General features: G+C 58.8%; 1 protein-coding gene across 7 annotated transcripts in view; it reads left to right on the top strand.

Annotated features, from left to right (window-relative positions):
- The first annotated feature begins 6,532 nt into the window (after positions 1 to 6,532).
- ADGRB2 (adhesion G protein-coupled receptor B2) overlaps positions 6,533 to 26,691 on the top strand; it is a 36,539-nt gene continuing 16,380 nt past the window's right edge. For 3 of the 7 annotated variants that reach the window (XM_043574369.1, XM_043574368.1, XM_043574367.1), the window contains exons 1-5: positions 6,533 to 6,713; positions 6,859 to 6,922; positions 13,692 to 14,502; positions 25,503 to 25,586; positions 25,842 to 26,006. In XM_043574369.1, the coding sequence (XP_043430304.1) occupies positions 13,707 to 14,502; positions 25,503 to 25,586; positions 25,842 to 26,006 (1,045 nt within the window). In that variant the 5' untranslated portion in view covers positions 6,533 to 6,713; positions 6,859 to 6,922; positions 13,692 to 13,706. The remainder of the gene's footprint in view (positions 6,714 to 6,858; positions 6,923 to 13,691; positions 14,503 to 25,502; positions 25,587 to 25,841; positions 26,007 to 26,691) is intronic. The other 4 variants (XM_043574366.1, XM_043574364.1, XM_043574365.1 and 1 more) reach the window with 3 other exon arrangements.

The raw sequence follows: 26,691 nt of genomic DNA, 5'->3' as shown, positions 1-26,691 counted from the left end.
CGTCCGTCTCAGCAGATCCTGTGAGAGGTCCTTCCCAGCACCCTCAGCCACTCTGTTTGCCTCCCCCAAATCTGGGTGTCCGGCTTCAGCCTCTTACGGGCCAGGCCCTGGGAGTCAGGTCCCTTCACATCTCTCACCCTGAGAGAGCTAGTTCTCTCTGGGAGATCAGCTCCAATCCTGAAAGAAGTTGTTTTCCACAGTTGGCGCTTGGTCTGTCCTTTGGAGGGTGGCAAGGAGGACAAGGAGAGGCGAGACTAGGCAGGGCCCTACTGAATGAAGTGGGGGGGGGCTCTGGTTTTCTCTCTGCCTCCCTCTAAGCCATGTTCCTCATCTGGGAAATGGGGGTGACCTTGCCGGGGTAAGGGTTTGTTGTGACAATAAGTTAAAAGCAGCTGGCACAGTGTTAGGCCCACAGAGGGGCTCGACAGGATGAGCTGGTCCCTCTAGACCTCTAGGTCACCCCCACCCCTGCCTGCTATGCTCAATGTGTCCTGCTTGGCACAAGCCCAGTCCAGCTGGATCCAGGTGGCAAAGAGCCCGGGGGAGAGAACATGGGGCATCCCAGATGGTGGGAACACACTGGCCCCCCACTGCTGGTGTGCCCCATGCCTGCCAAGTGCCCCAGACCCTCCTCGAGGGATTCCCCTTCCCTTTTCCCCCCGGGGCAGGAAGCTGGGAGCAGCTCTTCTCAGGCACCTCCACCCTCTACATGTCCCCCAGCCTGTGGGTGTGGGCCCAAGGGATGGCGCTGTCATTTCTGGGTGTCCGGAGTGGTTGCCAGGGCTCCCAGTCCTTAAGGTCTGCAGCAGGCGAGAGTGGGATTAGACCTCAAGGAGAACTTACCAAGGGGAGTCCCCACGCTGCCTCCTGTTAACCTGCAGGGGTTGTGCCTAACCCCAGCCTAGAGCAGGAGGCAACAGGACTGATAGATGAGTCTGACAGGTCCCCACTGGGCCAGAAAAGTGGAGGGGGGTTGTGTGTGTGTGGTTATGTGTACACCTGTGTTTCCTAGTCAAGGGTATATGTCTGCTGGCCGGTGATTGTGTAAGTGTGTGGATATGGGTTTGTCTGTACATGCATCCGTGTGTGTGTGCATGTGTTTACACAGACAAGGAAGGTGGAAAACGAAGAGGGGCTGCAACATAAGGAGAGGAGGCACCGCGGAGAAATGCATCCAGACTCAGTTTCTCTGCAGTGATCACCCACTCACCGGTGCGACCGTCCTGATTACACAGGTGGCCTCTTTCACAGCAAGGATCTCAGCAGATAAGAACTCCTCTCTCCCTAGGCGGGAGGGAGGGGGCACCGGGAAGGCCTCAAGGTCAGGGCCCCATTCCGAGTCTTCTCCATGTCTTCAGAACGCAGAACAGCTGCAGCCCTGAATAAGTCTGAAAGGGGGCCATATTCATGCAGATGACACCTCCCTGGGTCTGGCACTGTGTGGGGCGCTTCATCTTTGTCATCTCATGGGGACTCACGTCAGCTCTGCTAGGTTGTTTCCATTTCACAGAAGAGAAAACCAAGGCCTGGACAGCATGCATGACCTGTCCCAGGTCACACAGCCAGTGAGGGACAGAGGCAGAAGTCCTTTCTAGTCCATCACGTGGGAAACGGTGAAACAGTGTTTTATTGGACATTGATCAAGGACCACAAACTGGAAGCTCTGGGAGGGCAGGGTCTTTACTTGCCCTTTCGCCATTCCTTCCCTTGACAAGTACCTATCACATGCCTGGCATGGTGCTTTGTGCCAGGGTTACAAACATGAATGGATGGACAAGGTCTCTGCCTTTACAGAATTCCTAGTCCAGTGAGGGAAACCGATGACTTGTGTGTAAATAGATAACATATTTTCAGGTAATGATGCTGTGAAGGAAGTGCAAAGCCATGGGATGGAACGATCGGGGATGGGTGGGTAGGGCTGCTTTAGAAGCGTAATCAGGGGAGGCCTCCTAGAGGAGGTGATGTTGGTACTGAGACCTTCCTGGCAAGTGGAGTCAGCCACGGCAAGTACTAGTGGAAGAAGGATTTGGACTTTGTCAAAGTCCCCCACTGTGTTGGGATGGGGCGAAGGTGGGGGGTAGGAGAGATGGTTCTGGAGAGGTTTGGTAAGTGCCGGGTCATGCAGGGCTTGGAAGGTCATGGTGCTAAGCGCAGTAGGAAACCATGGGAGGGTTTAAGAAGAGGTGCTCTGATTTACAAGTTAGAGAGATGACTCAGTGGGCTCTGGGAGAATGGAGTGGAGGAGGGTGAGGTAGATGTGGGAGCATGGAGGTCAAATAAGGGAGGTCCAGGCACCGGATGATGGTGGCTTGGATTCTGGTGTTGGCAGTGGGGATGTCACGAGGGAATCGATTTGGGATGTTTTGGAAGGTCGAAGCAACGGAACTTGCTGATGGCCTGGATCCCAGCGCCTAGAACATAGTAAACACTCAATAAAGATTCATTGAATGGGTGAGCAAAGGCACCTTCTCGGTGCCAGGCTCTTGTGCGCATCCTCCAGTGTAAGACTTGTGTGAAGATCACCCAAGATCCTAACGGTCTTCTCCACCCACTGCCCCAGGGGCCAGAGAATGCAGGCACTGCCCAGAGGGGTGCACGCAAACCCGGCACTGACCTTCTGGGAGGATTTGGCTCCAATGCTGCTAATCCTCCCTCCTCTCCTTGATCTATAGCACCGAGAAAATGACACACACCCGACCTGGGTTGCCCCAGGCTCCTAACCCATTTGGCATCTGCAGCAGGAAGGATGGAAATTAGACATGCAGGACTTCCCACAGACAGAGAGGGTCAGTCCACCTTTTCCAGGATACCCCTCCTGAATCCATGACATCCAGAGCAATGAGGTATGTATCCCATGAGCTCTGGGACAGACCCTGATAGAAGACTGTCACATGGATTTGGGTGTCTTTGGGAACATGTTAGGAGCTCCTGATAGGTATCTGGGGTGGGGTTGGGGGACTCAAGGGGGACCTTGGTACTCAGAGCTTTGGGCTGCTGTGGGCGCCTGGCTGAGTGTCAGTGGAGGGTAGGGGCTGAGGGAGGGGCACTCTTAGGTCCCACCAGCTAGAAGGAAACCTGACCAGGCTCTGGGCCAAATAAATCATTGGGAAGAGAAGAAGAGCATTTTCTCATCTGTTTAAAGGGCAACGAAGCATAGCAGTGGCTGGCCCAGTGGGAGGCAGGGCTGAGGCCAGGCGGGTGAGGCCAGGCCTGTGAGGCCGGGGTTATGCGTGCCCTCATCACCCAGTATCCTCTCCTAAGCTGCCCCACTGAGGGCTGTGCTGCTTCCGGAATGGGCCACTGGTGGTTGTTATTGTTAACTAAAAGATGAATTAATTGGTAATAAGACAATTATTTAAAAAGGCCCCTTTCAGGAGCCTAGCTCTTGCTATAATGCACATCTTTTATCTCATTGGAGCTGGGTGCCATCATTTATACCATTTCACAGGTAAGGAAACAGAGGCTCAGAAAGCTGGAGGGACTTTCTCAAGGTCGCCTAGGGAGGCAGGATGAGAGCCCGGTAGAGAGCCTGACTTCTAGTTGTCCTTGTAGGATTGGTCCTCTCCATGCCATCAGAGATTCCAGGGGGAGCTCCAAAGGACTGGGGTCATTCATTGTCTGTTGCCCAGTTTTTGTTTTGGGGAGAGGGGTAGGCGGGAAGTATCCATTTCTTCTGCTTAAACCCTCTGTGCTCAAGCTCTGACTGGTGCCCCTTCCCTTGCCCAGTCTCTGCCCTAGGCTCCCCAGAGGCCCCTCCTGGGCTTAGACTTGTTCTTCCCACCCCCGCCTGGGCTGTCAGAGAAGTAATTTCTCTTCAACCAGCTGGATTTGAATATGGAAACGATTTGTAATTACTCCAAGTCCTCCCGGGCGGCATTATCACCAGAGTGAGTCTGGAAGGGCAGGGGCTCCTGGGAAAGGAGGTGGGGAAGCCCCGATGCCGGGAGGCACCTCCGGGAGAGCCTTCGGGAGGTTGGCCCTAATCTAGCCTGCTTCCGCACACCCCCTGGGAGGTCTGTTCTCTCCACCCAGCTCCCACAGCCCTTGCTGCCTTGCTGACCTCGCCACCCTGTGCCTTGAGCCCCCAGGTATGGGGTACCATCACTGTCAGTCTCTCCCTCAGTCTGAAAGACTTTCCACCCTGAAAGAACGGGGTTGAGAAGTCAGAGGGCTACCAAGGAACACGAAACAGACAAAATGCTGCTGTCTCTCCAGCCCCTCCCATTACCCTGTACCCAGCTGGATCCTGGGGGGGGGGGGGGGGGAAGGGAGGGCCTCAGGGATCCAGCTGCGTTACATCTGCAAGAGACCTGCCTGTGTTTCTTTGGGCTCTGGGTCTCTAGTATGCTAATTCAGTGAATATTCATAAAGAGGGAGGCAGGCTCCTTGTGGGAGTGGAAGGGGCTGGAGCCCTGGAGTACAGGGTCCTGGGAGCTTCTGAGGACCTGTCCTTTTAGCTTTGTGCATACCTCATATCCGACCACTCACTCACTCTCTCCACCTTTGCTCACCTCCTTAAGGCATCCACTTTGGCCACGCCATTGCCCTTCGAAATGCCCCACGTAGGGAGACCTGGGATCTCCCGCTGCCCTTGGGGTGGCTCTTGACACGCTCTGTAGATGGCAAGTTCTGCCTGGCTTGGCTTTCACAGTAGCGGCTGAGTCTCCAAACCCAGAGACCTAGGGTGTTTGAGAGTGCCCGGCAAGAACCCAGGAGCCCTGCCTGCCAGTGCTAAGTGTAAGGCATAGGCCTCCCTGGGCTCTCGCTGGGAAAGGAAAGGTGCCAGCCTCCTCCCTGTCTCACACAGCCTCATAAATTCCCTTAAGGTGACGGGTGAGATTCCTTCATCGCCCCTTATTACCTCCTTCCATTAAAGTCGATAATCTCTCACAATCACTCACAACAAATGTCATCGAGACTGCTGGAGGGGGGAGAGAGAGACGGAGGGAGAGATCAGGGGCTTTTCTCTCTGCCTCTTCCTGGCAGGACGTTCCTGGGGGACGAGGCGTCTTCTTGTCCTAGTCCTCAGGGTGACACAACTCAAGGGGCTTCAGTGGAGAGGTGGGGTTGGGGTTGGACGGACTGGGGACTTCCTTGCCTCCCAGGCTCAGCCCCCTCCTGGCCAGGGCACCTTTAAAAAGTAGGGTTCCTGAAACCATCCAAATGCTCCCTGCAAAGCTGCCCCCTGCTGGCTCCTCCTCTGACCAGAGCCATCTGATTAACCTACTTGTCTCTGGCCGAAGTGGCGTGTCCCTGGTCTGCCCACCTTCCTGGTGGCAACATGCCCAGGCCACAAAACCACCAGACCAGGGCCCTGAGCCATGGGCATCTCCCTGGGAACCACCTTCACCATGTGGGCTCTGGCCCCACCCAACTGCACAGTGCCAGGATGGGGAGGGGGCAGGTCTGTACATTCCGGCTGCTTCTACACAAACAGATGCAACATGGGGGCGCCCCTGGCACAGGAAAAGGCACTTGTGGGAATAGACAGGCGCTCAGGAAAACATGTAACACACTGCACACGTGTAGCATCCCCGTGCCTAGGGACATGCAACATTGCAGTTCACACTAGAGTATGCACCAAACATGCCACACTGCAGCGTACATGTGTGGCTCCTACATACAGGTGACCCACAGCACTCAGCACATATGTGGCACTTATAAGCTTGCACACATACAGCATCTCTACACACAGGAACAAGCAACATGCATTCAAGACCTGAACACATGTTAACACGCTGTGTATGTGTGTAGCAACTGCATGCACGGAGCCAGGCAACATTGCAGTGCACACGTAGGGCACCTGTGTGCATAAGCATATGCAAAGTTCAGCGCACAGGAGTGGCACCTGCATGCACAGGGATATGCGATTTGCAATGCATACGGGGGAGGGTGGGGCAAATGTTTCAGCCCCCAGGGCCCCAGAGACCCCGGCTGCGAGAGCTGCCTCCGGCCCGGGGGATCTCTGGAGGGGCGTCGCGGATCGCCGCATCCTGCGGTCCAGGAGGCCGCGGGCGGGGCGGGGGCTTACCCGGGGCTTCTCCCGCGCCGGCGCCTGGGGCCCAGGGCGGGGAGGAGGAGGGTGCGCTCGGCTCGGCTGGCGCTGCTCCCCCTTTAACAGGAGGCGGCGCGCGTCGCCCCCGCCCCCCGCCCCTTCTCCCGCGGCTCCTCGCGCCCGGCCTGGCGCGCGCGCCCCTCCCGGGCCCAGCCCGCGCAGGCGCCGCGTCCCGCCTCGGCCGTCACTCGGCCCGGCGCGCTCTGCGGGCAGCGGCCGGAACGGCCGGAGGAACCGGGTTCGGCGGCGGCGGCGGCGGCGGCGGCGGCGGCGGCAGTGACGGCGGCGGCGGCGCTCTGAGACCGAGGATGCGGCGCCGGCTTTTGGAGCCCGGGGCTGCGGCCGCCACCCGCGAATAGGAGGCGGCGCGCGGCGCGGGCGGTGCTCGGGGCGGGGGAGCGGGGAGCGGGGGGGGGGGCGGCGCGGCGAGGAGGCGGCGGCAGGAGCCCGCGCCCGGCCCGGCGCCCGCCCGCCCCGCGCTGCTCCGCGGCGCCTTTTCTGCACCCGCGGCTCCGCGGAGCGGGAGCCTCGGCCCTCCGCGCCGCTGCCGCGAGCTGCCCCGCGCCCGGCCAGGCCCCCGCCTTAGGGATGGCAAACTTGCGCCCCGTGGCTGCCTCCGCCAGCGCCGGTCCCCGCTCCTGCTGCTGACGGCGCCCAGGTGAGTGTTCGGTCCCAGACCCTGACCCGGCCCCGCACCGAGAACCTCCCGGCGCGGTCCCGAGTTTCCGCACCGGTCCGGACTCGGGGCGCTCCCCTAGCTCATCTCGGTCGAATCTTCCCCCTCCCGAACTGTGTTCGTTCAGCATCTACCCATTCCTGTCTCTTTGGGAACTTCGAAGCCTGGGGCCGAGGCCCCCTTCATCGCTGGTGAGTCCCTTTTCCACCCCCATCCCCTTCCCCATTTCTGCTAAAGCCCTCCCCCACAATCCTGACCCAGACCTTACCCCCATTGCTGTCTCGAGTCTCTCCGTATCTTAGCCTGGATCCTGGCAGTGCGCCCCCCACCTTGATTAGAGCCCCTTTCTCCAACCTGCAGCTCGACTGTGTCTTCCACCTTAATCCAACCCCCCCCCCCCCACCTCGGCTGGATGCCGGACCCTGCTCCTCCACTCACTTCATTTCTGCCCAGAGTCCTACCCGTCCCTATCCCTGTCTGCCCACAGTTACTGCCTTTCCCCGCGCCAGTACCCCGACCATGCTTCCCTTCTTATTTCTGTCCCGATTGCCTCCTCCCCCATATCTACCCGGAGTCTCTCTATCCCTCGCCAATCTCTGCTGCAAGTCTCCTCCCCCTCACCCAGGACTTGGGGCCGTGTCCCCGTGTCTGATCTGAGCCCCCTCCTCTCCGGCGGGGATCTCGGCTGGCCCTGCATCCCTGACTCCCGTGTCCATCTTTGGTCAGAGTCTGTCCATCCCCCATCCCTCTCTTCCCACCCCTGGGGCATAGAGCCGGGCACCACACGCACCCTCCTGCAGCCCTGGGGGCTGGCGTGTTGGGGCGGCGGTGGGGGGGGGGCGGGTTGTAGGTTGTGAAGTTGGCGGCCACTCCCGCAGTCAGCTCGGTCCAAGGGAAGTCCTCTGCGCCGCGGCGGGTGCAGAGCGGGCGAAGGGTCTGGTGCCCGCGGGGGGAGGGGCTCCCGGGCCAGAGATACTGCCCGCCTGCCCGCCTCGCCAGCTGCCGGCCGGGCCCCTGGGCGTCCTCTGGCGCCCCCTGCCCGCAGCCCTGGACCCGCCGCTCCTTTTCCTCCCGCGGGTAACCCCAGGTTTCCGCAGCCGGAGCAGCAGCGGTGGCTGCGGGACTGGCAGTGGGAAGTCCCTGGGGAAGAGGAGGTTGGCGGGCGAGGCCGGGTGCCCCCTCGTGCTAGCCTTGCGGGAACAGTCCTAGTTGTCAGGCCATATGCTCTGGGGGTGGGGTGGGGTGGGGTAGGGTGGGGTGGGGTGGAGGGCTCATCCCAGCGGTAATTCCGGAGCCCTTTGATCTATCAGGGACAGACTAGGAAGACTAGCCCCTGGATTTGAGATGGTCTGGATGGGTTTGTTTGGGCTAGGGCGGGTGTCCCCAGAGAGCCTCTGTGTACCCCATGGCAGTCTCCACTAGGTGAAGGGTGGGGGCAAAGGTGGGCTTGGTCTACTTTGGGCATGGTGTAGACGGTGGGGGAGAGTCCACCTGGCCCTGGGGCAGAACAGGCACCTGGGGAGTGTCTCCCTCACTGCCACAGGGGTCAGTATGGATTCTGTACTGGGTATGCCCTGATGGTGGTGGTGGTGAGGCTTGAGGGAGGGTCTTCCTGGACCAAGATTGACAGATTTTCTCTTCTCTTCTCTTCTCTTCTCTTCTCTTCTCTTCTCTTCTCTTCTCTTCTCTTCTCTTCTCTTCTCTTCTCCCTTCCCCCATCACTCTTCAGAAAGGGATAGGTCTAGTCTGGGGTGGCTGTGTGTGGTAGGCATTTCTGTGTCCCCAAATAAGGTTCCAGCTGGTCTCTGCCCTCTTCTCTCCCTCCCAACCCCCAGGTAATGGAGCTGAGTAAGTAGTTAGTAACTCAGCTTTTGGTCAGATGACCTGGGTTCAAAAGATGTATGACCTGGGCAGGCTACATAACCCTTCTGAGCCTCAGTTGGCCCCCTATAAAATGGGTCAGTGATAAATGCCTCGTATAGTTTCTGGGAGAATGAAATTAGATTGTATAGAGTGTCTGGCATCTAGTGGTGCTCAACAATGATTGGCTTATTGGGTGCTCGCCTTCAAGGCCAAGGTCAGGCCCCTTGCCACTCTACTATTCCCTGAGGAGAAGTGCAGAACAGGTTCTAGTGACTTCACTCTATCCCCCAGGATAATAAAGCCAGAAAACACCTTTAGCTCCCCAGAGTGGGTCCAGGGATCCTGTGACTATCAGTCTCTTCCCTCCCTCACCCATCTTTCACCATCCCACTGGACTGCTCTGGGATCAGCTCTGGCCAGAGGGGCATCAGTGAAAGCCAGGCCAAGGTCTCTGAGGTCCTGGCTCCAGTGTGGAGACTGGGGAGGTAGGAAAAATGCAGGGAAGAAACCCAGGTCAAGGTCCCCAAAGGCAGGCTTGCCTAAGGGGGGGGGGGGGGGAGGGCACGTGGGAAATCAGCCACAGAGGAGAACATGGTGCACAGAGGAGCCTCTTACCTCTCCCCAGGAGGTCAGACGCCATCGGGAACTTTCCAGGACAGTTAGTGCTTCAGATTAGAGTTAGGGGGCGACCCAGGCTGAGGGCCCAAGAGTTTGAAGAAACCTGGCTTTGGCGTGAGTGGCTTGGTGAAGGGCAGGTAAGAGGGAGAGAAGAGAGAGGGCTTGAATCCACGGCGTTCTGATGGGCCGGAAGTCCTCTGGGCAGTGTGGCTGGGCCTGGGTCCCACCGGGGAGTGGCAGCCTCTCAGCCTCCAGTCTGCCCGGGTAGCCCTGACATTGGGGAACAAAAGCTTTCGGTTCCTGTAGCAACGGCGGCTCCAGCTGCTGCAAAGTTCCGGGGAGGCGGGCGGAGGGCGGCTGAGTCACCGCCCCCTCCCCCGCCGCCCTCGAGGCACCGCCCCCACCCCCACCCCCGGTCTCCCTTCTCTTGGTGGGCGGAAGGCCCCCTCCCCAGACCGAAAGGCCCTTGAGAAAGAGGAGGAGTGGCCGGCTCCGCCAGGTGGAGAAGGCGGGGCTGCACTGGGGGGGGGGGGGGAACCCCTCTCCCCTCGGTCCTGCCCACCAGCTCCAGAGGTTGGATGGAAATGTGCGCCCTCCTGGGTACCAGAGCTCCGGGAGAGGGGTCCTTGGGGACCCTGCCAGCCGGCCAGTGCAGGGGCAGGGGACCCGAAGGCCCCGAGTGGGGGGTCCCCGCCCGCGTGTCGGCCTGGGCTCGGCCCGGCAGCGAGGGCCCGGGAGGCGGAGGGTGAGTGACGGGCGGGCGAATTGGAGCTGCCAGGTGGATAAACGCGACCGACGTGCGCACTGCTGCGCCCCCTCCCCCACCCGCCGCCCCTCCCCCGACCGCGGCCCTGGGCTCCGAGCGCCCGGTCACCCAGCGTCGCGCTGCTCCCAGCCGGCAGGGCGCAAGGGGGTCGATCCTCGGGATCCCCGAGACCCAGGCCTTGCCCTGAGGTGCCCCCCGCCCCCCTCCCCCTCAGCCCCAGTCTTTTCCCTTACAGCTGCTGCGAAAGCCTCCTATTCCCTCATTAGTGCAGAAGGGAAGCCCGAGGCTGAGCAGGCCTGCGGGGTCTGGGAGGAAGGGGGTCTCAGTGTGCTAGGACACAGGGTGGGTGGCATTCTCAAGTTTGCTGGCGGGCGGCAGGCATGCGGTGGAGGTAGCTGGAGGAGGGGGTCCCTAAGACTGAGATTATGCCAATGGGCAACTCACCCATCTCAGCCCAGTGAGGTCCTGAGGGAGGAGGCTCTTAGATTATCCTCTCCATTAACCTCCTGACGCGGGAAGTTCTTCCTCAGAGCTGAGCTCCATACCTATCGTCTCTAGCTCTTGTGCACGTACGTGATCTTGCTGTTTGGCTTTGGAGGTGGCCAAGCCATTCACATGGCTCAACCCAAAGGGCCTTCCCAGAGATAGCGGTCGAGCTCAGCAGGAAAGCCGGGAGAGTTTGTGAGGTTCCGTGGGAGGGGGGAAGGGAAGGTGTGCATACCCTGTCTGTGCCAGGCTCTGTGCTGGGAACTCACTGGGACGCTGAACAAGAAAGTGTGTGTAATCCTGGGGGCAGGGATCATGGTCTCCATTCCACAGAGCGGGGAACTTGCCTCCGTTCAGGGAGGTTGAACATGGCTAATAACCGCTTCGGCTGCCTGGGAGGCAAGGATCCTTCCAGGTCCCCTCCCACGAGAGGGTCTCTCTGACTTGGAATTGGGCTTTTTGCCTTATTTTGTGGATGTGGAGTGAGATTTAAAAAGGGCCCCCAAAGGTCTTATGTCACAGCAGGAACCACGAGGGTAATACATACCCAGGGTGAAATTCCCAAGTTGGTGTGAAGGGGCTGTCTGGAGGAGGGGGCTTGGTCAGGGTTTAGAGGTGGCTCAATTCTGGAGAAGCCAGGCTGTGGCTCTGAGGATGTGGACCTAGTGCTTCTTGATGGATTGGTGCTATGGAGGAGGGAGGAGCTGAGGCCCAGGAGGTGGGGTTGGGGGGGGGTGGTCTGAGCCCCCAGCTTCAGGAACACACAAAGGAGGGAACAGCAAGTCAGACCCCACCTGCCACTTAGCTGTCATATGCTAAGCCTCAAAGAACCAAATGCCTGTGTATATTCACACTAGAGAGTATATTTCCATCTCTCTCCATGTGTACGAGTGTCTGGCTCTTTTATACCTTGTACACGTGAGTGCCTGTACCCTAGTGTGCACATGAATTCACTCATCTGTGGCTTCACTGATCTGTGTGCATGCTGAATGCCTGTGAACACCTGTCTATACATGCATCTGTGCATACATGCTTTTGTGTGCACGTCGCACGGCACAGCAATGTTCAAGCTTGTGTGTGTGTGTGTGTGTGTGTGTGTGTGTGTGTGTTCCTCACCTTGCTCTAAGTGGGGGAGGCGAGGCCAGTTATAATGAGCCCCCACCTCCCCTCTGCCGAGCTACAGCTATGGCCTGAATTTTGCAGCCTGCTTAAAAATAATTGGGGGCAGCGGGGGGATTGGATGTCAGTCATCATCAGCCACTGGCTTCGCTGGTGCCGCAGCAGGCTGGGCGGGCTGAACAGTTTGGGACAGGCATGATGTGGGGGCGGGGGAGGCCAGGGGTCTTGTGTCCCTTTTGCAGTTCTGGCAGGAGCAGTGGAGACACAGCCTGTTCTGACTTTTGTTGGATAACTCCAGGCGGGTCTTTGGGGGAGGGTGGGGCCGCTCCTCCCCAATAAATGAGCCTGCCTGGAGCTTGAGCCCCCACCCCTCCTTCCCCCTATGTCTGGGGAGGGGCAAGTGCGGGATCTGGGGGAGTGAAGAGTTCCATGGTTGCTGCACAGAGGCTGGAATTCTGGGGTTCTAATTCCTGCCCTCTCACCACCCCCACCTCCAACCACTATTGAGGCTCCTAAAAAGCTAAGGGGAAATCTGTGCCTGGGGAGCAGCTACGTCTTGGGAAAATCTAGCCACACCTGTGAGTTATCCTATGTTTGTGATTCAGTTCCCAGAGCCAATGGCTTCTCCATTGGGCGTGCAGCCTGAGCAAGGAAGGGGACAGAGCAAGAGGCTATTGGTGGATGAGAGGGAACCCCAGGCTGGGGCCTCAGGTCCCGGACTCCAGTCCCAGCTGGACCACTCTGTGTGATCTTGAGCAGGTTGCCTCCCTTCTTGGAGCCTCATCCTTTCTCCTTTAATGTGGAGCAACCGGGCTCTAGGGGCCCATCCAGTGCTGTGAGCTATGCTGCCGGCATGGAGGAGGGAGGCAGCATGGATCACTTAGGGGGCAGGGCCGGGAGCAGGGTTGAGCCAGCCCAGGTGCCAGGCTCTGGTTTCCAGACAGCGCTGTGGACAGGCTGTGGGCAGTGTGGACAGGCTGTGGGCAGTGGCTCTGTCCTGGCTTGGTGGGTGGGAAGGCACCTGCAGGTGCCCTGCCCGCCAGCTTCTGTCCACTCGGCCCTGACCGCCCTGAGTGTCTGTCGGGGCATGGCCTGGGTCCTGGTTGCCTGCCCACGCATGGAAAGTACATTCATACCTGCTGAATTTTGCAGCCTGCTGGCAATTTGGTTTAGTGTATGTAGCACTTTGCGGGGAGGGAGAAATCAGTAAACTCTGGTCTCCACTCCTGAGATGAGTGAGCTAGCCCTGGGGAGACAGCAGGGAATAGAGGTGATGATTGGGGGGCATGGGCTTTCAGGAAAGGGCTGTGGGAGCTGAGAGCTGGGCGATGGCTTGGTGGCCTCCGGAGGTGGGGTGGGGGGGGGCAGGTAGCAGACCCTGAGCCAGGCCTTGGAGGATAACCCATGGCAGGAAGGGAAAAGGGGTTAAGGGGAATACTGCACCCATTTTGCAGATACCTCTCCCCTTGTTTCCACCAGGAAATCCACAGCAGTGATACTCATGACGCTCATAGTTGTGATGCCCTCCATGGGCATGGCTTGGGTTGTGCGCAGTCCCTGGCACCCCAGTGGTAACTCCTCCCCTTTCTCTCCCACTCAGCAAAGCAAGTGAGTGAGAACGACATTGTTCTGGGAATAACCTTGAATTGCTCTGATTTATAAAAAAGCAAATCGTTGTCAAACACTGCTCCTTTGACAATTACCACTGGATTATGCGTGACATGGCTCACAACTGATCACGATACGCTGCGACTGAGAGCAACAGTTCTGGAGAATTTAAGTTGGGTGGTGGGGATGAGGCGAGATCCAAGTGTCAGGCCAAGATGCCGGTGGCTGATGAGATTGACTGAGGAATCATAGGATAACAGAGGCAACAACTGATGTTTCTTAAGGGCTTACAGACTCCCAGACACTCTCCCACGTGCCTTCATTTTACAGGTAAGGCGACTGAGGCTCCGAGAAGTCACGTCCCTTGTGTAAGATCACACAGGTGGACTTGGGCGACTCCAGAGCCTTAACCGCCAGGCCCTCTCCTGCAGCTTGCCACAGGAGACTCAGAGCCCACGCTGGCAGCTCCTGGGGCTGCTGACCACTGTCTCTCTCCACAGGGCAAGGGACATAGGATGACCCCAGCCTGTCCCCTCTTACTATCTGTGATTCTGTCCCTGCGCCTGGCCGCCGCCTTCGACCCTGCCCCCAGCGCCTGCTCCGCCCTGGCCTCGGGCGTGCTCTACGGGGCCTTCTCACTGCAGGACCTCTTTCCTACCATCGCCTCAGGCTGCTCCTGGACCCTGGAGAACCCTGACCCCACCAAGTACTCCCTCTACCTGCGCTTCAACCGCCAGGAGCAGGTGTGCGCCCACTTTGCCCCCCGTCTGCTGCCCCTGGACCACTACCTGGTCAACTTTACCTGCCTGCGGCCTAGCCCAGAGGAAGCCGTGGCCCAGGCGGAGGCAGAGGCGGGGCGGCTAGAAGAGGAGGAGGAGGCAGCGGGGCTGGAACTGTGTGGCGGCTCGGGCCCCTTTACCTTCCTGCACTTCGACAAGAACTTTGTGCAGCTGTGCCTGTCGGCAGAGCCCTCGGAGGCCCCGCGCCTGCTGGCGCCCGCTGCCCTGGCCTTCCGCTTCGTCGAGGTCTTGCTCATCAACAACAACAACTCCAGCCAGTTCACCTGTGGCGTGCTGTGCCGCTGGAGTGAGGAGTGCGGCCGCACTGCTGGCAGGGCCTGTGGCTTCGCCCAGCCAGGCTGCAGCTGCCCCGGGGAGGCGGGGGCTGGTTCGGCCACCACCGCGCCTCCGGGCCCGCCTGCTGCCCACACCCTGTCCAATGCCCTGGTGCCTGGGGGCCCGGCCCCACCTGCTGAGGCCGATTTGCATTCAGGGAGCAGCAATGACCTGTTCACAACCGAGATGAGATATGGTGAGTCAGAGCAGGGCCCTGGTGGGGTGGGCGTGCCCAGGGCTGAGGGTACGCTCTGGTCCCCGTCTTGGCAGATTCTCAGGCCATTGCGTAGTTCTTCGCCCGTGTCCCCTCTGTGTCCAGCCTTCTCCGGGTGCTGGGGTCCCCGAAATGGATTGGGGTTAGACCCCACTAACCCCAAACTCTTGTTTGTAGTCTGGGTAGGTGAATGGGGGGCAGAGATGAGACAATGCAGTGTGGTGAACCCAGGGAGAGGACCCTCCCACTAGGCAATCAAGGAAGGCTTCCTGAAGGAAGTGATACAGGCGCAAGCCGAGATCTGAAGGACATGTGGAAGCCAGCCAAGCCAAAGAAGTGGTGAGGGCACTCCGGGCAGAGGGAGCAGTGCGTGCCAGGTCGACAAGTTTGCCTGGAGGCTGGAGAGTAGGCAGGGAGCAGGGACATGTTCCTGCCCACACGGGTCGGCGATTTCTGGCAGTGGCCCCAGGGTCAGGGCAGAGGGAGGTGCAGAAGAATGTGCCTGGGTGAAGAGGACTGGGCTTCGAGGCTGCCTTGGAGGGCTGGGCTGGCTCCGCTCCCAGCATCCCCTGTCTCCCCCTCTGGGCCCATGTCTTCTGGGACCGAGGCTGCCACAGCTGCTAGAGCTTCCTGCTGACTGGGCAAAAGCTCTGCGAGCCCTTGAGCCCTGCCTGCTCCCGCTCCCACCCCGGCTCCCTCACCACAGCCACTTTCTGCCGACCCTCCTTCCTGCAGCTACAAAGCCCCCAGGCCCTCATCTGGATCCTGTGTGCCCGCCCGAACAGTGCGGGGCCAGTGACTGGCCAGGGGGTGGGGGTGGGAGGGAGGCAGAGCTGGGATCTGGTCCCCAGCTCTGGGACTAAAAGGGAGTTCCCTTCCCTCTCCTGGCCTCAGTTTCCCCATTTGGGATAACAGGTGCTGGCCTCCCATCATGAGGATGTCACGCAGGGATGGAAGTCAGAAGAGCCATGGAGATCGGCCTGAGAGGATTTACAGGGACACAGGGGGTCTTGTGTGAGGGCTGCTAGGAGTATTGGAGGAGTATGATCTGTCCCCACCCCTGCTTTGAAGGCTAGAGCCCGGGAGTTGAGCACTGCCTTTGACTATTATCACCTTGAGTGGATCCCATCTTTTTGGCGTCAGTTTCTTCATCTGTAAAATGGGGAGATATCTCTGAGTTAATTAGAGGGCCAGTTATCATGACAGTGGCCTCTCCCAATGCAGTGGGGAGGCACTTCTCAACCTCCCCTGTGAGACATCTGGCACCGTGCCTATCCGTGGCAAGTGCCCAGTGGCCTTGCTCTGGCCTCTCCCCCTGGCCAGCTTGGCCTCTAACATCAGTCGATGAAGCCGTCTGAGTGACAGCCAGGCCGTGGGCAGGTTACAGGCCCTGGAGGCTGGCCTGGGATTTAGTGCCTGCAGGAAGAAATTGAATTTCGCTTCTTTGTCGAACATTGGCGGAGAGTGCCAGGCGTATATCAGGAGGTTTATGACTCTTCCTGCCTGGCGGCCACTGCCCGTCACTCTGTGGGGGCCTCCCCCATCGCGCTCAGCAGAGGGCAGGCTCTTTTGTCTGGCTTTCCCTGCGGTCCATTGGCCCAGTGGTCTCCAGTGGACGGAGCAAGGCTCTGCCCTCATGGGCGGGCACCATCTGGGCAGGCTGCCATGTGGAGCACAGAGCCAGGAGCAGCCAGCTGGGCTTGGTGAAGCCGGAAACAGGAGTTGGTTGGTAGTCGGAGTGACTTTGGGGGTCAGAGAGGGCTGGTGATGGGAAGGCCACCATTGTCCCCATCATCACAGCCTCTGCGGGGGCCTCTGGGACTGAGCATGGGTGGAGATTGGGTGCTGACTGTCCCTGGGCATGAGGCCTAGTATTATCTCTGAGCTGGGAGTCCCAGGCTCCCAGCTGTTCCACACCTGACCTCTGCTCATGCTCCTTGTCCTGCTTGGCATGTTTTCAGGCTGCTCCATGGGGTTGCCTGCAGGGAGGGCCCTTGTGGGGAGTTACAGGGGGTGATGTGGCATTGGTCATCCTAAGTGATCTTGTCCAGCACACTGGTGCCCAGAGCCCCTTCCTCTCCCCTGGCAGGCAAGAGGCTTTTACTTTTCCTCTCTGCCATCTCCTTCCTTCTGCCCAGTCTCTTAGGGGCAAGAGACAGTGGGCGTATGTCTCAATTTGTTCCACGTGGCAGTGGGCATCTGAGGGACAGGGCACTGTCAGGACTCAGGGCCCTTTGTGCCTGGTTGGCAGGACCCCCTCCTCCCCACCGGGCCAGCTGGACACATGTACCAGCTGTGGGAGAACCGGCTCACATGTGGAACTGCCAGATTGAGAACGAGATTGGTGGGCAAGGCGGTGAACAGGAAGAGTAAGACCCTCGTCCTAGCCCCTCTGCCAGGCCCTGTGGCAGGGGAGCTGTGTTCCCCTTCTCTGGGACACTCTGCATAGAATCAATCGAAGGCAAGGCCAGGTGGAGTGGGACTGGGTCCATGCTGGAAGAGTGGCACTGGGGGACAGTGCCTGGGTGGAGTGCCTGGGCCCGCCTCAGAGCCCAGTGCGTTTGACAAGAGGGTACAGGCGCCTGTTAATTTCACGCAAACTGCCTTTGATAGATCTCTTGTTATTTTTGGTGAGTTGAGCCATAAATTTGTGCCATCTTGCTGCCGCAATCTGTTAAGTGGGGAGAGAGGAAGAAAGGGAAGGCAGGCAGGAAGGAGCCCAGCGGATGCTGGCTGAGGCCGGGGTGGGGGGCAGGGAGCAGGAATCGTGGTGAAGACGTGGTGCTGCCACCCTGCGTTTCCTGCCTGCTGACCCCTCCCCGGTCCTGACGAGACACCGGCCAGTGGGGATGGCTGTGCAGACTGACACCTGGGGGAACCTCCTCTCTCCTCTCCCGCACTCCCTGCCTTCCTCAGAGGTGCTGTCCCATCCTTGGCTGGCTGGCTGCTGCTCACCCACCTCCCCATCACCCAGGCCCCATTCCGGAGGCCAGAGTTCAAATCCCCACTCTGCCACTGCTGCTGGGTGACTTGGACGATGGGCTGCCCCACGGGGGCCTCGGGGCCTCCAGTAATCTGTGCATCACTTCCCAGATCCAGCCCCCATACTCTCCATCGTGGCACAGACTCTTCAGCCTGGCATTCCAGACCCAGCTGCCACCTGCTATTCAGCCTTCCCTCTAATTCCATCCTACCCTTGACCAGGGCTTCTCACTGGCCCCTGAGCCCCTGCTTTCTGGACTCCCTGCTTTTGCTTGGGCCTTTCCCTCACCTGGAATGCCCTTTGGCCTTGGTTTTCCACAACTTCCCATTTTTCCCAGGGCTGCTCAACCCGTTTCCTCTAGGAAGCTCCTTGTACCTGCCCAACCTAGTCCTAGATTGGTCATTCTCCTCCCGGTGCTCAGGCCCTGCTGTCCTCTTTCGGCCAGCCTGGTCCGCTGGTGGGAAGTGCAACCTTACCTGTCCGTTTGGTGCTCAGACACCGGGGAGGCCAGGCCTCTCTCATGGTGGGAGGAGGGGGCACCTCACACATTCAGTACATTTCCTAGAAGGTCCTTCCAGCCGAGATCTGTGCTTCTGGAGCTCTGTGTGCTCTGTCACAGGATGGGGAGTGGGACCCAGTTTCCCCCAGATATCTCAGCAGGGACTGAGTCCCCACCCACCCATCACACACATCTCCGCGTCTTTATTGGAGCGGAGTTTGTGCCGGGCCTTGGGTTGGCTCTGGGTGAATGAGATCCCAGGTGCACCAGATGTACCTCCTGCCCTCTGATCGGGGAGAGCGACCACTAGGTACACAGTGGTGGTCAAAGCCACAGGCTGAAGTTTCCTGGCCCTGGATTCAATTCCCAGCCCCACCACTGACTAAGCTCTGCGACCGTGGGCAGGTTTCTTCACCTGCCATTTCATTACCTGTAAAGTCGGGATAGTTGGGCTATTCACAGAGTGATGATAAAGATGAAACAAGAGAATGTAGGTCAGTGCTTAGTACAGTGCCTGACACATGGTAAATCCCTAATAAATAGCTGCGTGTTGTCATAATTTAGTGCCATAGGTTTGATGTACCTGGGCCAGATGTCAAGGGAGGAGGAAGAGTGCGGGGTTCAACCACAGAGGGGTGGGAAGGCAGTCTAAAGAAGGTGATTCTGAGTTGGGTTTTGAGGAGTGAATAGGAATTCACTACCCATGGAATTTTTGTTTACATCGAATCACTTCTAAAATTTAATACATTAGGAAGAAATTTCACATCCTACCTGGAAAAAGAGTATCATTTATCTGAAGCAAAAGATAACAGAAGAAATAGCCCCAGTGAAAACAAAGCGATGTTAGCAAATTCTAGCGAGACGTTCGTCCTTCTTGTCGATTTGTTAGAAAGAGAAATGAGCACGTGCTGGCGGTGTGTGAAAGTCTCAGACTACACGGAGACTTTATCTTGCATGCATTTGCAAGGATTAAAAGTAAGGCCACCATATAATTTATCATCTAAACTGGGACATTTTTGAGGTTTTTAAAGCAGGGGAAGGGGTCCTATTAATTATGTCATGGCAGCAGGCACAAACCCGGTGACCCCAGGCATATTGGCAGGAAGTCACCCTAATTAAAAGAGACCTAGGGGCGCCTGGGTGGCGCAGTCGGTTGAGCGTCCGACTTCAGCCAGGTCACGATCTCGCGGTCCGTGAGTTCGAGCCCCGCGTCGGGCTCTGGGCTGATGGCCCGGAGCCTGGAGCCTGTTTCCGATTCTGTGTCTCCCTCTCTCTCTGCCCCTCGCCCGTTCATGCTCTGTCTCTCTCTGTCCCAAAAATAAATAAACGTTGAAAAAAAAAAAAAAAAGAGACCTAGAAGGGGTAACTGCCCCAGTCCATGATGCAGGGTTTTTTAAGGGCACATTGGTGAGCCACCCCAACTCATTTCCTGCTGCACGCTTTGGGAAACCTGGCAGGAGGAAGCAGCCTGTGCAAGGACATGGAAGTGTGAGCCCCGGTGGTGGGAGATGGGCCCAAGGTTCTGACTGCCATCCCCAGACACTGGGACCCCCGCCTCCATTGACCAAAGGCCTCAAGCCAGCAAGAAGTTGGGTATCGTGGGGGAGGTGGGATGAGTCAGTTGTGGTCCCCGCTCTCGAGGAGCTCCTGGCTGTGTGGGGGGAGGTGGCAGGGACCCAGCTAGCTCTGTCGAGAGGCTGGGCAGATAGGCCAGCAGCTCGGGGGAGGGAGTCATTGGGGGGGAACTGGCATTCTGGCTGAGTATCTGGTCTCACAGGGATACCCAGTTGCATTGGACTGCAGAGGTAGAGCTTGGAATTTTCAAAAGCCATCTCTCTCTCTGCCCCTGCCCTCCCTCTCCCCCCACCCCGGGGTTTTTTTTTTTTTTTTTTAAGGCACTGTAGGGTTCACGAAGCACTGCTGGGGGTGGGAAGCCATGGAGGGACATGACAGAACCATGTTTCAAGGGGATCTGTTGGTGCCTACTCAGGGCTCCAGGGCCAGCTTCAGGGAGGATGTAGAGAGCCCTGGGAGGGCTGGCTGCTTTGTAAATCTGCACTGCTCTCCCCGTGGAAGTGATGATTATCGTGGTTATTTTTAACATATTCATGACAAAAGAGGCTGAGGGGGCTGGACTGTGTGGAGTCTGGGGGGCAGGGTCTGCAGAGCATGTTGGAGCAGGTGCCTACCGTCCTGCTCAGATGGCAGAGAGCCCCTGTGCCCACCCAGCCTGCCGGTGCAAGGGGGGAACAAGAGTGGCCCCTGGGTGATTGGGGTGGAGGAACCCTCAGGGATATCTGGCCCATGTCTGCTGAATGCCTGTCTTGTGTCTGGCTGCTCAGAGCTGGGCCCTCTGTGCAAGAGGAGTGAGGGAGATTGATACCCTCCCTTAGTGCCCACAAGAGGGATGAGCCTAGGTTACTCTCAGCCGCAGTGGAAGACAATCTAGGGTCTCAGCCACAGGAGAAGGGGCCAGCATACCAAAACCCCTGTGTGGTCAGCCTGGGAAGGCTTCCTGGAGGAGGCAGTATTTGACACGTAGAAGATGGAGGTAGAGGAGGGCATTGCAAGGGGGAGGGAACACCAGTCTCAGGGAGGAAAGCAGGTGGATAACAAGAGAGGGAGCAGTCCCTTTGCACAGAGAGCTTATTGTATTCCAGGCGGTCCATATCTCTTGTTTCATTTAATTCTGAACCTGTGGTAGGACGTGTCCTCTTTATTTTCAGTTGAAGATTTTTAAGCTCAGAGAGGTGAGGCGACTTGCCCAAGGGCACACAGCAAGACTGGCAGAATTGAGAATCAGATCTGCTTCTGTCTCTGGTTCTCGAATCCATGTCCTTCCCACCGGTCCACATGACCTTGCAGTGTGCTTGGCTGCCTGGTGGGGAGAGGAAAACAGGACTGGACAGGGCATCAGAGGCCGGCACATGCCAGGCTCAGAGGCTTACACTGGTAGCAGTGGGGAGCCACTGAAGGTTCCTCAGCAGGGGAGTTCGTGCGCTTTGCGCTGGGCTCCCAGAGGATCACTTTGGAGGCTGCAGGAGAGAATCAGGCTCACCTGGGGGGGGGGGGGGCAGTGGGGAGTGGATGTGCGAAGGAACAATAAGAAGGTGGCGTGAAAACAGGATAACAGTAGCAAGTGTGAGGGGCTTTGGCGGGATGAGGGAGTGACTCAGGGTCCTATGGGAATTAAGAAAGCCATCTCTCAGGAGGCTCCAACTGCATTTTGTTAGAGCCAGCGCAGCTCAGTAGAAAGAGCACGGGCTCCAGAGGAGTCAGGCAAGCCTGGCTTTGAATGCCACGCAGCCTGTCTCCAGCGTGCGACCCTGGAGCCTCCTTCCTCATCAGTAACATGGGAGAACCCATCCTCGTTAGGATTAAACGAGGTGCACGGTGACTGGCAATAGGGGGTTGTGTAGTGAGTGTTACCTCATTCAAAACAAAACGGAACAGTGAGGAGGTCCTCAGGGGTAGAGCAGGGTAGCGTGTCCTGGGGAAGCGGGTCCGTCCACACCAGGGCGGGCTCGCAGGTGGGAAGGCCTATAGATTGCAGAACTTGTGAGGATCCGGGTCCTACAAGCTGCCTTTTCCTGGACCCCTTCTTGTCCTGTTGGCTCAGCTGCCTCTTAGACTCCCCCAGCTGTGCCCAGAGCTGGCTGTGGCCTGCCTCATGGCATATGCTGAGCCGAAACACTGTTTGAGTGGGTGACCCCCCTGGTGTTCCTCCCTTTCGGGTAGAACTAGCTTTCACACGTGGGGGAAATAGACTGCCAGCCTCCCTTCTGAGGGAAGTGGGGTGGGGGCACAAGGGAGGGCAGTCAGTGCAGGCCCCTGCTGGGTAGCCTCAGGCTTGTTCCCTCCCCTCTCTGGCCCAGCCCGGGAGGCCGGGAGAGGGACTCAAGAGCTGGGCCTGGGACACGTTCTGATTTTCAAATAGGGTGGATCCTAGAAACCACCTCCATCACCTCTGGTTGTGTCGTGGGGGCTGGCCCGCAGAGCGCTGGTGCACGGTTTGTAGAGGATGTGGGGACCACGGGAAGCAGCGAGGGGGTCAGACTGCTGTCTCGCGTGTCCGTGTTTCCTGACCTTACCGGACGCCAGGCTGGTGGATGCCACAGACACGATGATGGTCAAGACGCCAAAGCAGGAACCGGATGACGGGATCCTCAGCTGGATTTGTGATAGGTCGAACAGCATCTGCAGAATGTTTATTAAGAAATGGGTGTCAGGCCCGGGGCTGCTGTAAGGTGGAGGGCTGCTGGGCAGAGCCGCTACTCAGGATGACAAGTGCTAATTCCCAGTGACCCCCGTGGGGTGGCAGGGAAAGCTAGGAGCAGTGTGTTCATTGCTGTTTGCTGGTGTTCCTCTGGGCCGGTGTTCACTGGGGTCGGGGAGATGGCGTGCACAGCCTGCCTTCAAAGGGCCAATGGGCGCGGGGAGGTTCAGATGGTCGGAAGATGGCATCCTCTGGGACGACGGGGCACACAGAGGAGGGGACAGCCACTTCTGCCTGAGGAGTGGGGGATGAGGAAGACCCCCCAAATGAGAAGCCATGTGAGGTGGATTTTGAAAATCGGGTAGGAGTTTCCCAGGTGAAGGAGGTGATGAACGAGCAGGTGGAGATTCGAGAAGAAGGGGTAATCTTGTCTTAGGCGTGCTGAATTTGAGGGCCCCTCGTCAGCAGACCTGTCCAGAAGGCAGGAGGCCACCCAGGAGTGAAGCCCCGAGTGGGGCGCTGGGGGTAATGACTCTGGAGCAGCCACAGAGGGGCTACTTGAACCTTGGGGAGGGGAGTGTGGCGCGAAGCGTGGAGGCCCGATAGGGGAAGGGGCAGGAAGACAGACCAGTCAAGGAGACTGGGACAGAGGAGCCAGACAGGTAGGAGGAAACCTGGAGAGCCAGGGAGGGGAGTGTTTCAAGGTAGGAACAGTCAGCAGGGCCCCGTGCTACCCAGGGGTCAAGTGGGACAAAGCTGCAGAGTGTCCGTAGGATTTAGTGATAAGGAGGGCGTTGATGACTTTGTCGAGAACGGTTTCAGCAGTAAGATGTGGTCAGAAGCCAGACTGCAGTGGATTACCAGGCGAGGTGACATTTGAGCCAGGATGTGAGTGGCAGGTGAGAAACTAGAGTGCCAGCTGTGGACCACTTAGTGCTGGGGAGGAGGAGGCTGAGGGCAGTGGCTGGAGGAGGAAGGAGGTTCAAAGAGGGGCTCCCCCCAGAATGGAGGTCCATTCTTGGGCTGCCGTGAAAAGACAGTGCCGACCAAATGCTGAGCCAGAGGGTTAACGGATGGCTCAAATGGAGCCCTCCTGGAAGTGGCAGGGGGCAGGGGGGAGTAGATGCAGGGCTGGGCCTGGGAGTAGATGCAGGGAATTTGCGAGTTGGAGGGGTGGGGCAAGAAGTGTGTGTGTGTGGGGGGGATCCCACGCTGCTTTCTTTATAGAGGAGCTCATTGCAGAGAGAGAGGGGGGCAGAGATGAGCTCAAAGAGAGAGGTCAAGGTCTGGCACAGCCAGCCAAGGTGGGGAGTGGGGAAGGCGGGGAGCCGGGGAGTGCTGCCGAGAAGCCCCGGGCGCCCAGCGGATACGCAGCCCTGAGTCTGTAGTGGTGCCAGTTGGCACAGCTGTGGATTTCTTCAGCAGCCTGGGGGTGGGCGTGGAGAAGGCGGCTTGTCACAAGGCTCCGGGGCTGGGGACTGGCTGAGCGGGTGGGGTGGAGGGCTGGGTGAGGGGATTCGGGAGTCGGCAGGCACGGCACCAGCACCTTCTCTGCGGTCCCGATAGAGTCAGGGACCTGACAGAGGCAGATGCTATTTGAAGGGAGGCCCAGGGGCCTGAAGGGTGGCAGGGGAGGGTGGGGAAGAGGTGCAGGTTGTGAGGGGAGGGGGGATGGTAAAAGTAAACCCACAGTTCCTGCCTTCTGAGCACTCACCACATGCCAAGCAGGGTGCCAAGGGCTTCGTGGCCTCCTGTCGGGGAGTCCGAGAGTCAGCCCTCAAGGTAGGGGGTGTTCGAGTCTTGTTCTACAGAGGCGAAAACAGGGGCAGAGAGGCAAAGACACTTGCCCAAGGTCACACAGCTGGTCAGTGGCCGTGTCCCAGTTGGGATCCAGGATTGTTGGACTCCAGCGCTCTCCTGGGGATCCAGGTTTGCGAGACGGTGGAGAAATTTGGGGGAGAACGTAGATTGAGCTCTGGGACCAGTGGTCGCAGTGGAGGGAAGGGCCCCGGAGTTGATGAGACCATAAGCTAGGCTGAGTGGCACTTCGGGGCCCCCTGTCTGGCGGGTTTGCTCCAGGTGGCCGTCTTCATGCCTGGTCAGAAAGCGGTTTCTCTTGGACGGACGCAGAGACCGGACTGGGCAGCAGGGGGCAGGAAGAGCACAGTCCTCTCCGGTTCCTTCAAACCCAGAGTGCCTGCTAGGTGCTGACCTGGCTTATCAGAAATAGGAGAGGGCCTGGGGCGGGGGGTGGGCGTGGGGGAGAGCAGTCCCTTCTAGTCCGGGGACAGCATGGGCTGAGCCGTGTCCCAGAGGCTATTCCCACCTGCCCAGCAGTCCCTCCACAGGCTGGGTCTTTCCCCTCACACTCGTGTCAGCCCCCATCTAGGCTACCCAGCCTGTGGGAGAGGGCCTGGCTGAGCTCATGTCTGAGCAGCTTTGGAGAATGGGCGTTCCCCACCCCTCCTCCAGCACGGGTGGTGCTTCCAAGGCCTAGACCAGACACATAAATCAGAGTGATGAGCCGAGAGCCCGGTGGGGCTGGGGCCGCAGCAGCAGCGGCCTCTGGGAGCATCAGCTGCTCTCCCAGCTGCAGGGGCAGCGGAGACGAGGGTCTGCAGGTTGTAGGCACCCACCCTAGGCCCCTGGGTCTCAGAGGCACCTCATTCTGACCTCCAGGCCACAGTCTAGTGCTGCATGGGGAGCAGATTTCTGGACCTGAGACTCAGCCCCTGGCTTGGCATGAATCGTGTCCCAGAGGCAGGCCTGGGGGGTGGTCTGTTCATCAGCCTTAGGAGTCCGTCCTGTGAAGGCAAAGAGCCTGGGCTTCAGGCTCACCAAGCTGTGTGGCCTTGGACAAGTCACTTTTCCTCTCTGGTCCTCAGTGTCTTCATCTTTAAACACAGACGTTGGTCCCTACCTCCCAGAGGAGGATTAAAGGAGATAGGTTTGGAGAGCATGTGGGCACAGAAGCCTCCCGGAGCTCGTTGATGTGAGCGGCCACTCCTCTTCAGTCTCCCCCAGGCTGGCTGAGGCAAGAGGAGGAAAAGGAAAAGACGGTTGTGAGGCCGTGGGCAAGTCCTGTGTGGCCTCCTGAGCCTCAGTTTCCTTATCTGTGAAATGGTGGTGGTGGGGCAGGGGCAAGGACTTGAGCCTCGCTCAGCATTGCCTGCAGTTGGTTCCAGGCCCTCAGGCTGAGGGCGAGCAAGGCTGCCCTCTCTGCGCCACTCTGGCAGGACAGAGCTGGCCTTGGCTGAGCCCCTGCCACCACCTCCGTGTTCCAGGTGAGGAGCCGGAAGAGGAACCGAAGGTGAAAACCCAGTGGCCAAGGTCTGCAGATGAGCCTGGGCTATACATGGCGCAGACAGGTAACCCGGGCCCGCCTCCCTTCCTCTGTGGCGGGGGCCCGACTGTGTGGCGTCTGGTGGCATGTGTGCTTGGCGTGTGCCCGTCTGTGTCTATGTCCTAGAGCTCAGTCACATCTCTGCCATGTGAGGCCTGCGGGCAGGGCTGGGTGGCCTCCTTAATAAGAGCCTGTCACTTGGGGTCAGGGTAGGAGGATCCCTATGAGGCTGAGTGCTTGGGAGGTGCCCCGTGCCGCCGACGCTGTCCCTCTCTCGTAGGCGACCCGGCGGCTGAGGAGTGGTCCCCGTGGAGCGTGTGTTCCCTGACGTGTGGGCAGGGTCTGCAGGTGCGGACCCGCTCCTGTGTGTCCTCCCCCTATGGGACCCTGTGCAGCGGGCCCCTGCGGGAGACCCGGCCCTGCAACAATTCAGCCACCTGCCCAGGTATGCCCACCCTCCCGCCTGGTCTGCCTGCAGGGTTAGGTCCTGCCTGGGACTCGGGCAGGTTCAGTTTCCAAAGATGGTTGGTTGCCTCCTTTTTTCATTCATCAAACTTGACTGTCCCCCACACTGTGCCTAGCCCCACGCAGGGCATTGGGGACACAGACGAATCAGACCAGGGCCCACAGCAGCAGGCTCGGTTCTGGGCCCACCACTCCCCTGTTGCCTACGTCCTGGTAATCAAGGCTCATCTTTTTACCCTCACCGCCCTCCGTATTCCCTTTGCTCTGGCCATACCAGCCCCTCTTGCAGTTTCCCACCTCCCTGCATTTGCTTATTCTTATCCTGTCCACCCGCCGCCCCTCCACCTTGGCTGTTACAATTCAGTCTGACCTTCAAGGTCTAAGACCAATGCCAATGCCACTTTTTTTTTTCTTTTTTAAATGAAACCTTGCCTGACCGTCCCCTCCCTCCTCTGACTCCCCATCCCAGTCCCCAAAGAGCCTCCTCAGTCCAGCATGGAGTGTTGAGAATGTGCATGTGCCTGCCTGGGACAGGTGGTCCACCATGGTGGGGGGCCAGCTTCAGCCAGTCCTGCTCCTCGTGCCCTGAGAGAGTGAAGTGGTGCCTAGGCCATAACCAGCTCCTGGCTGTGGATTTAGAGCAAGGCTACATGGGAAGGGGTCTC

The sequence above is a fragment of the Prionailurus bengalensis genome, chromosome C1 (genome assembly GCF_016509475.1).
Source record: "Prionailurus bengalensis isolate Pbe53 chromosome C1, Fcat_Pben_1.1_paternal_pri, whole genome shotgun sequence".
NCBI classification, from domain to species: domain Eukaryota; kingdom Metazoa; phylum Chordata; class Mammalia; order Carnivora; family Felidae; genus Prionailurus; species Prionailurus bengalensis.
The sequence above is the reverse complement of the archived record's forward strand: the minus strand, read 5'-3'. Positions and strand labels throughout refer to the sequence as shown.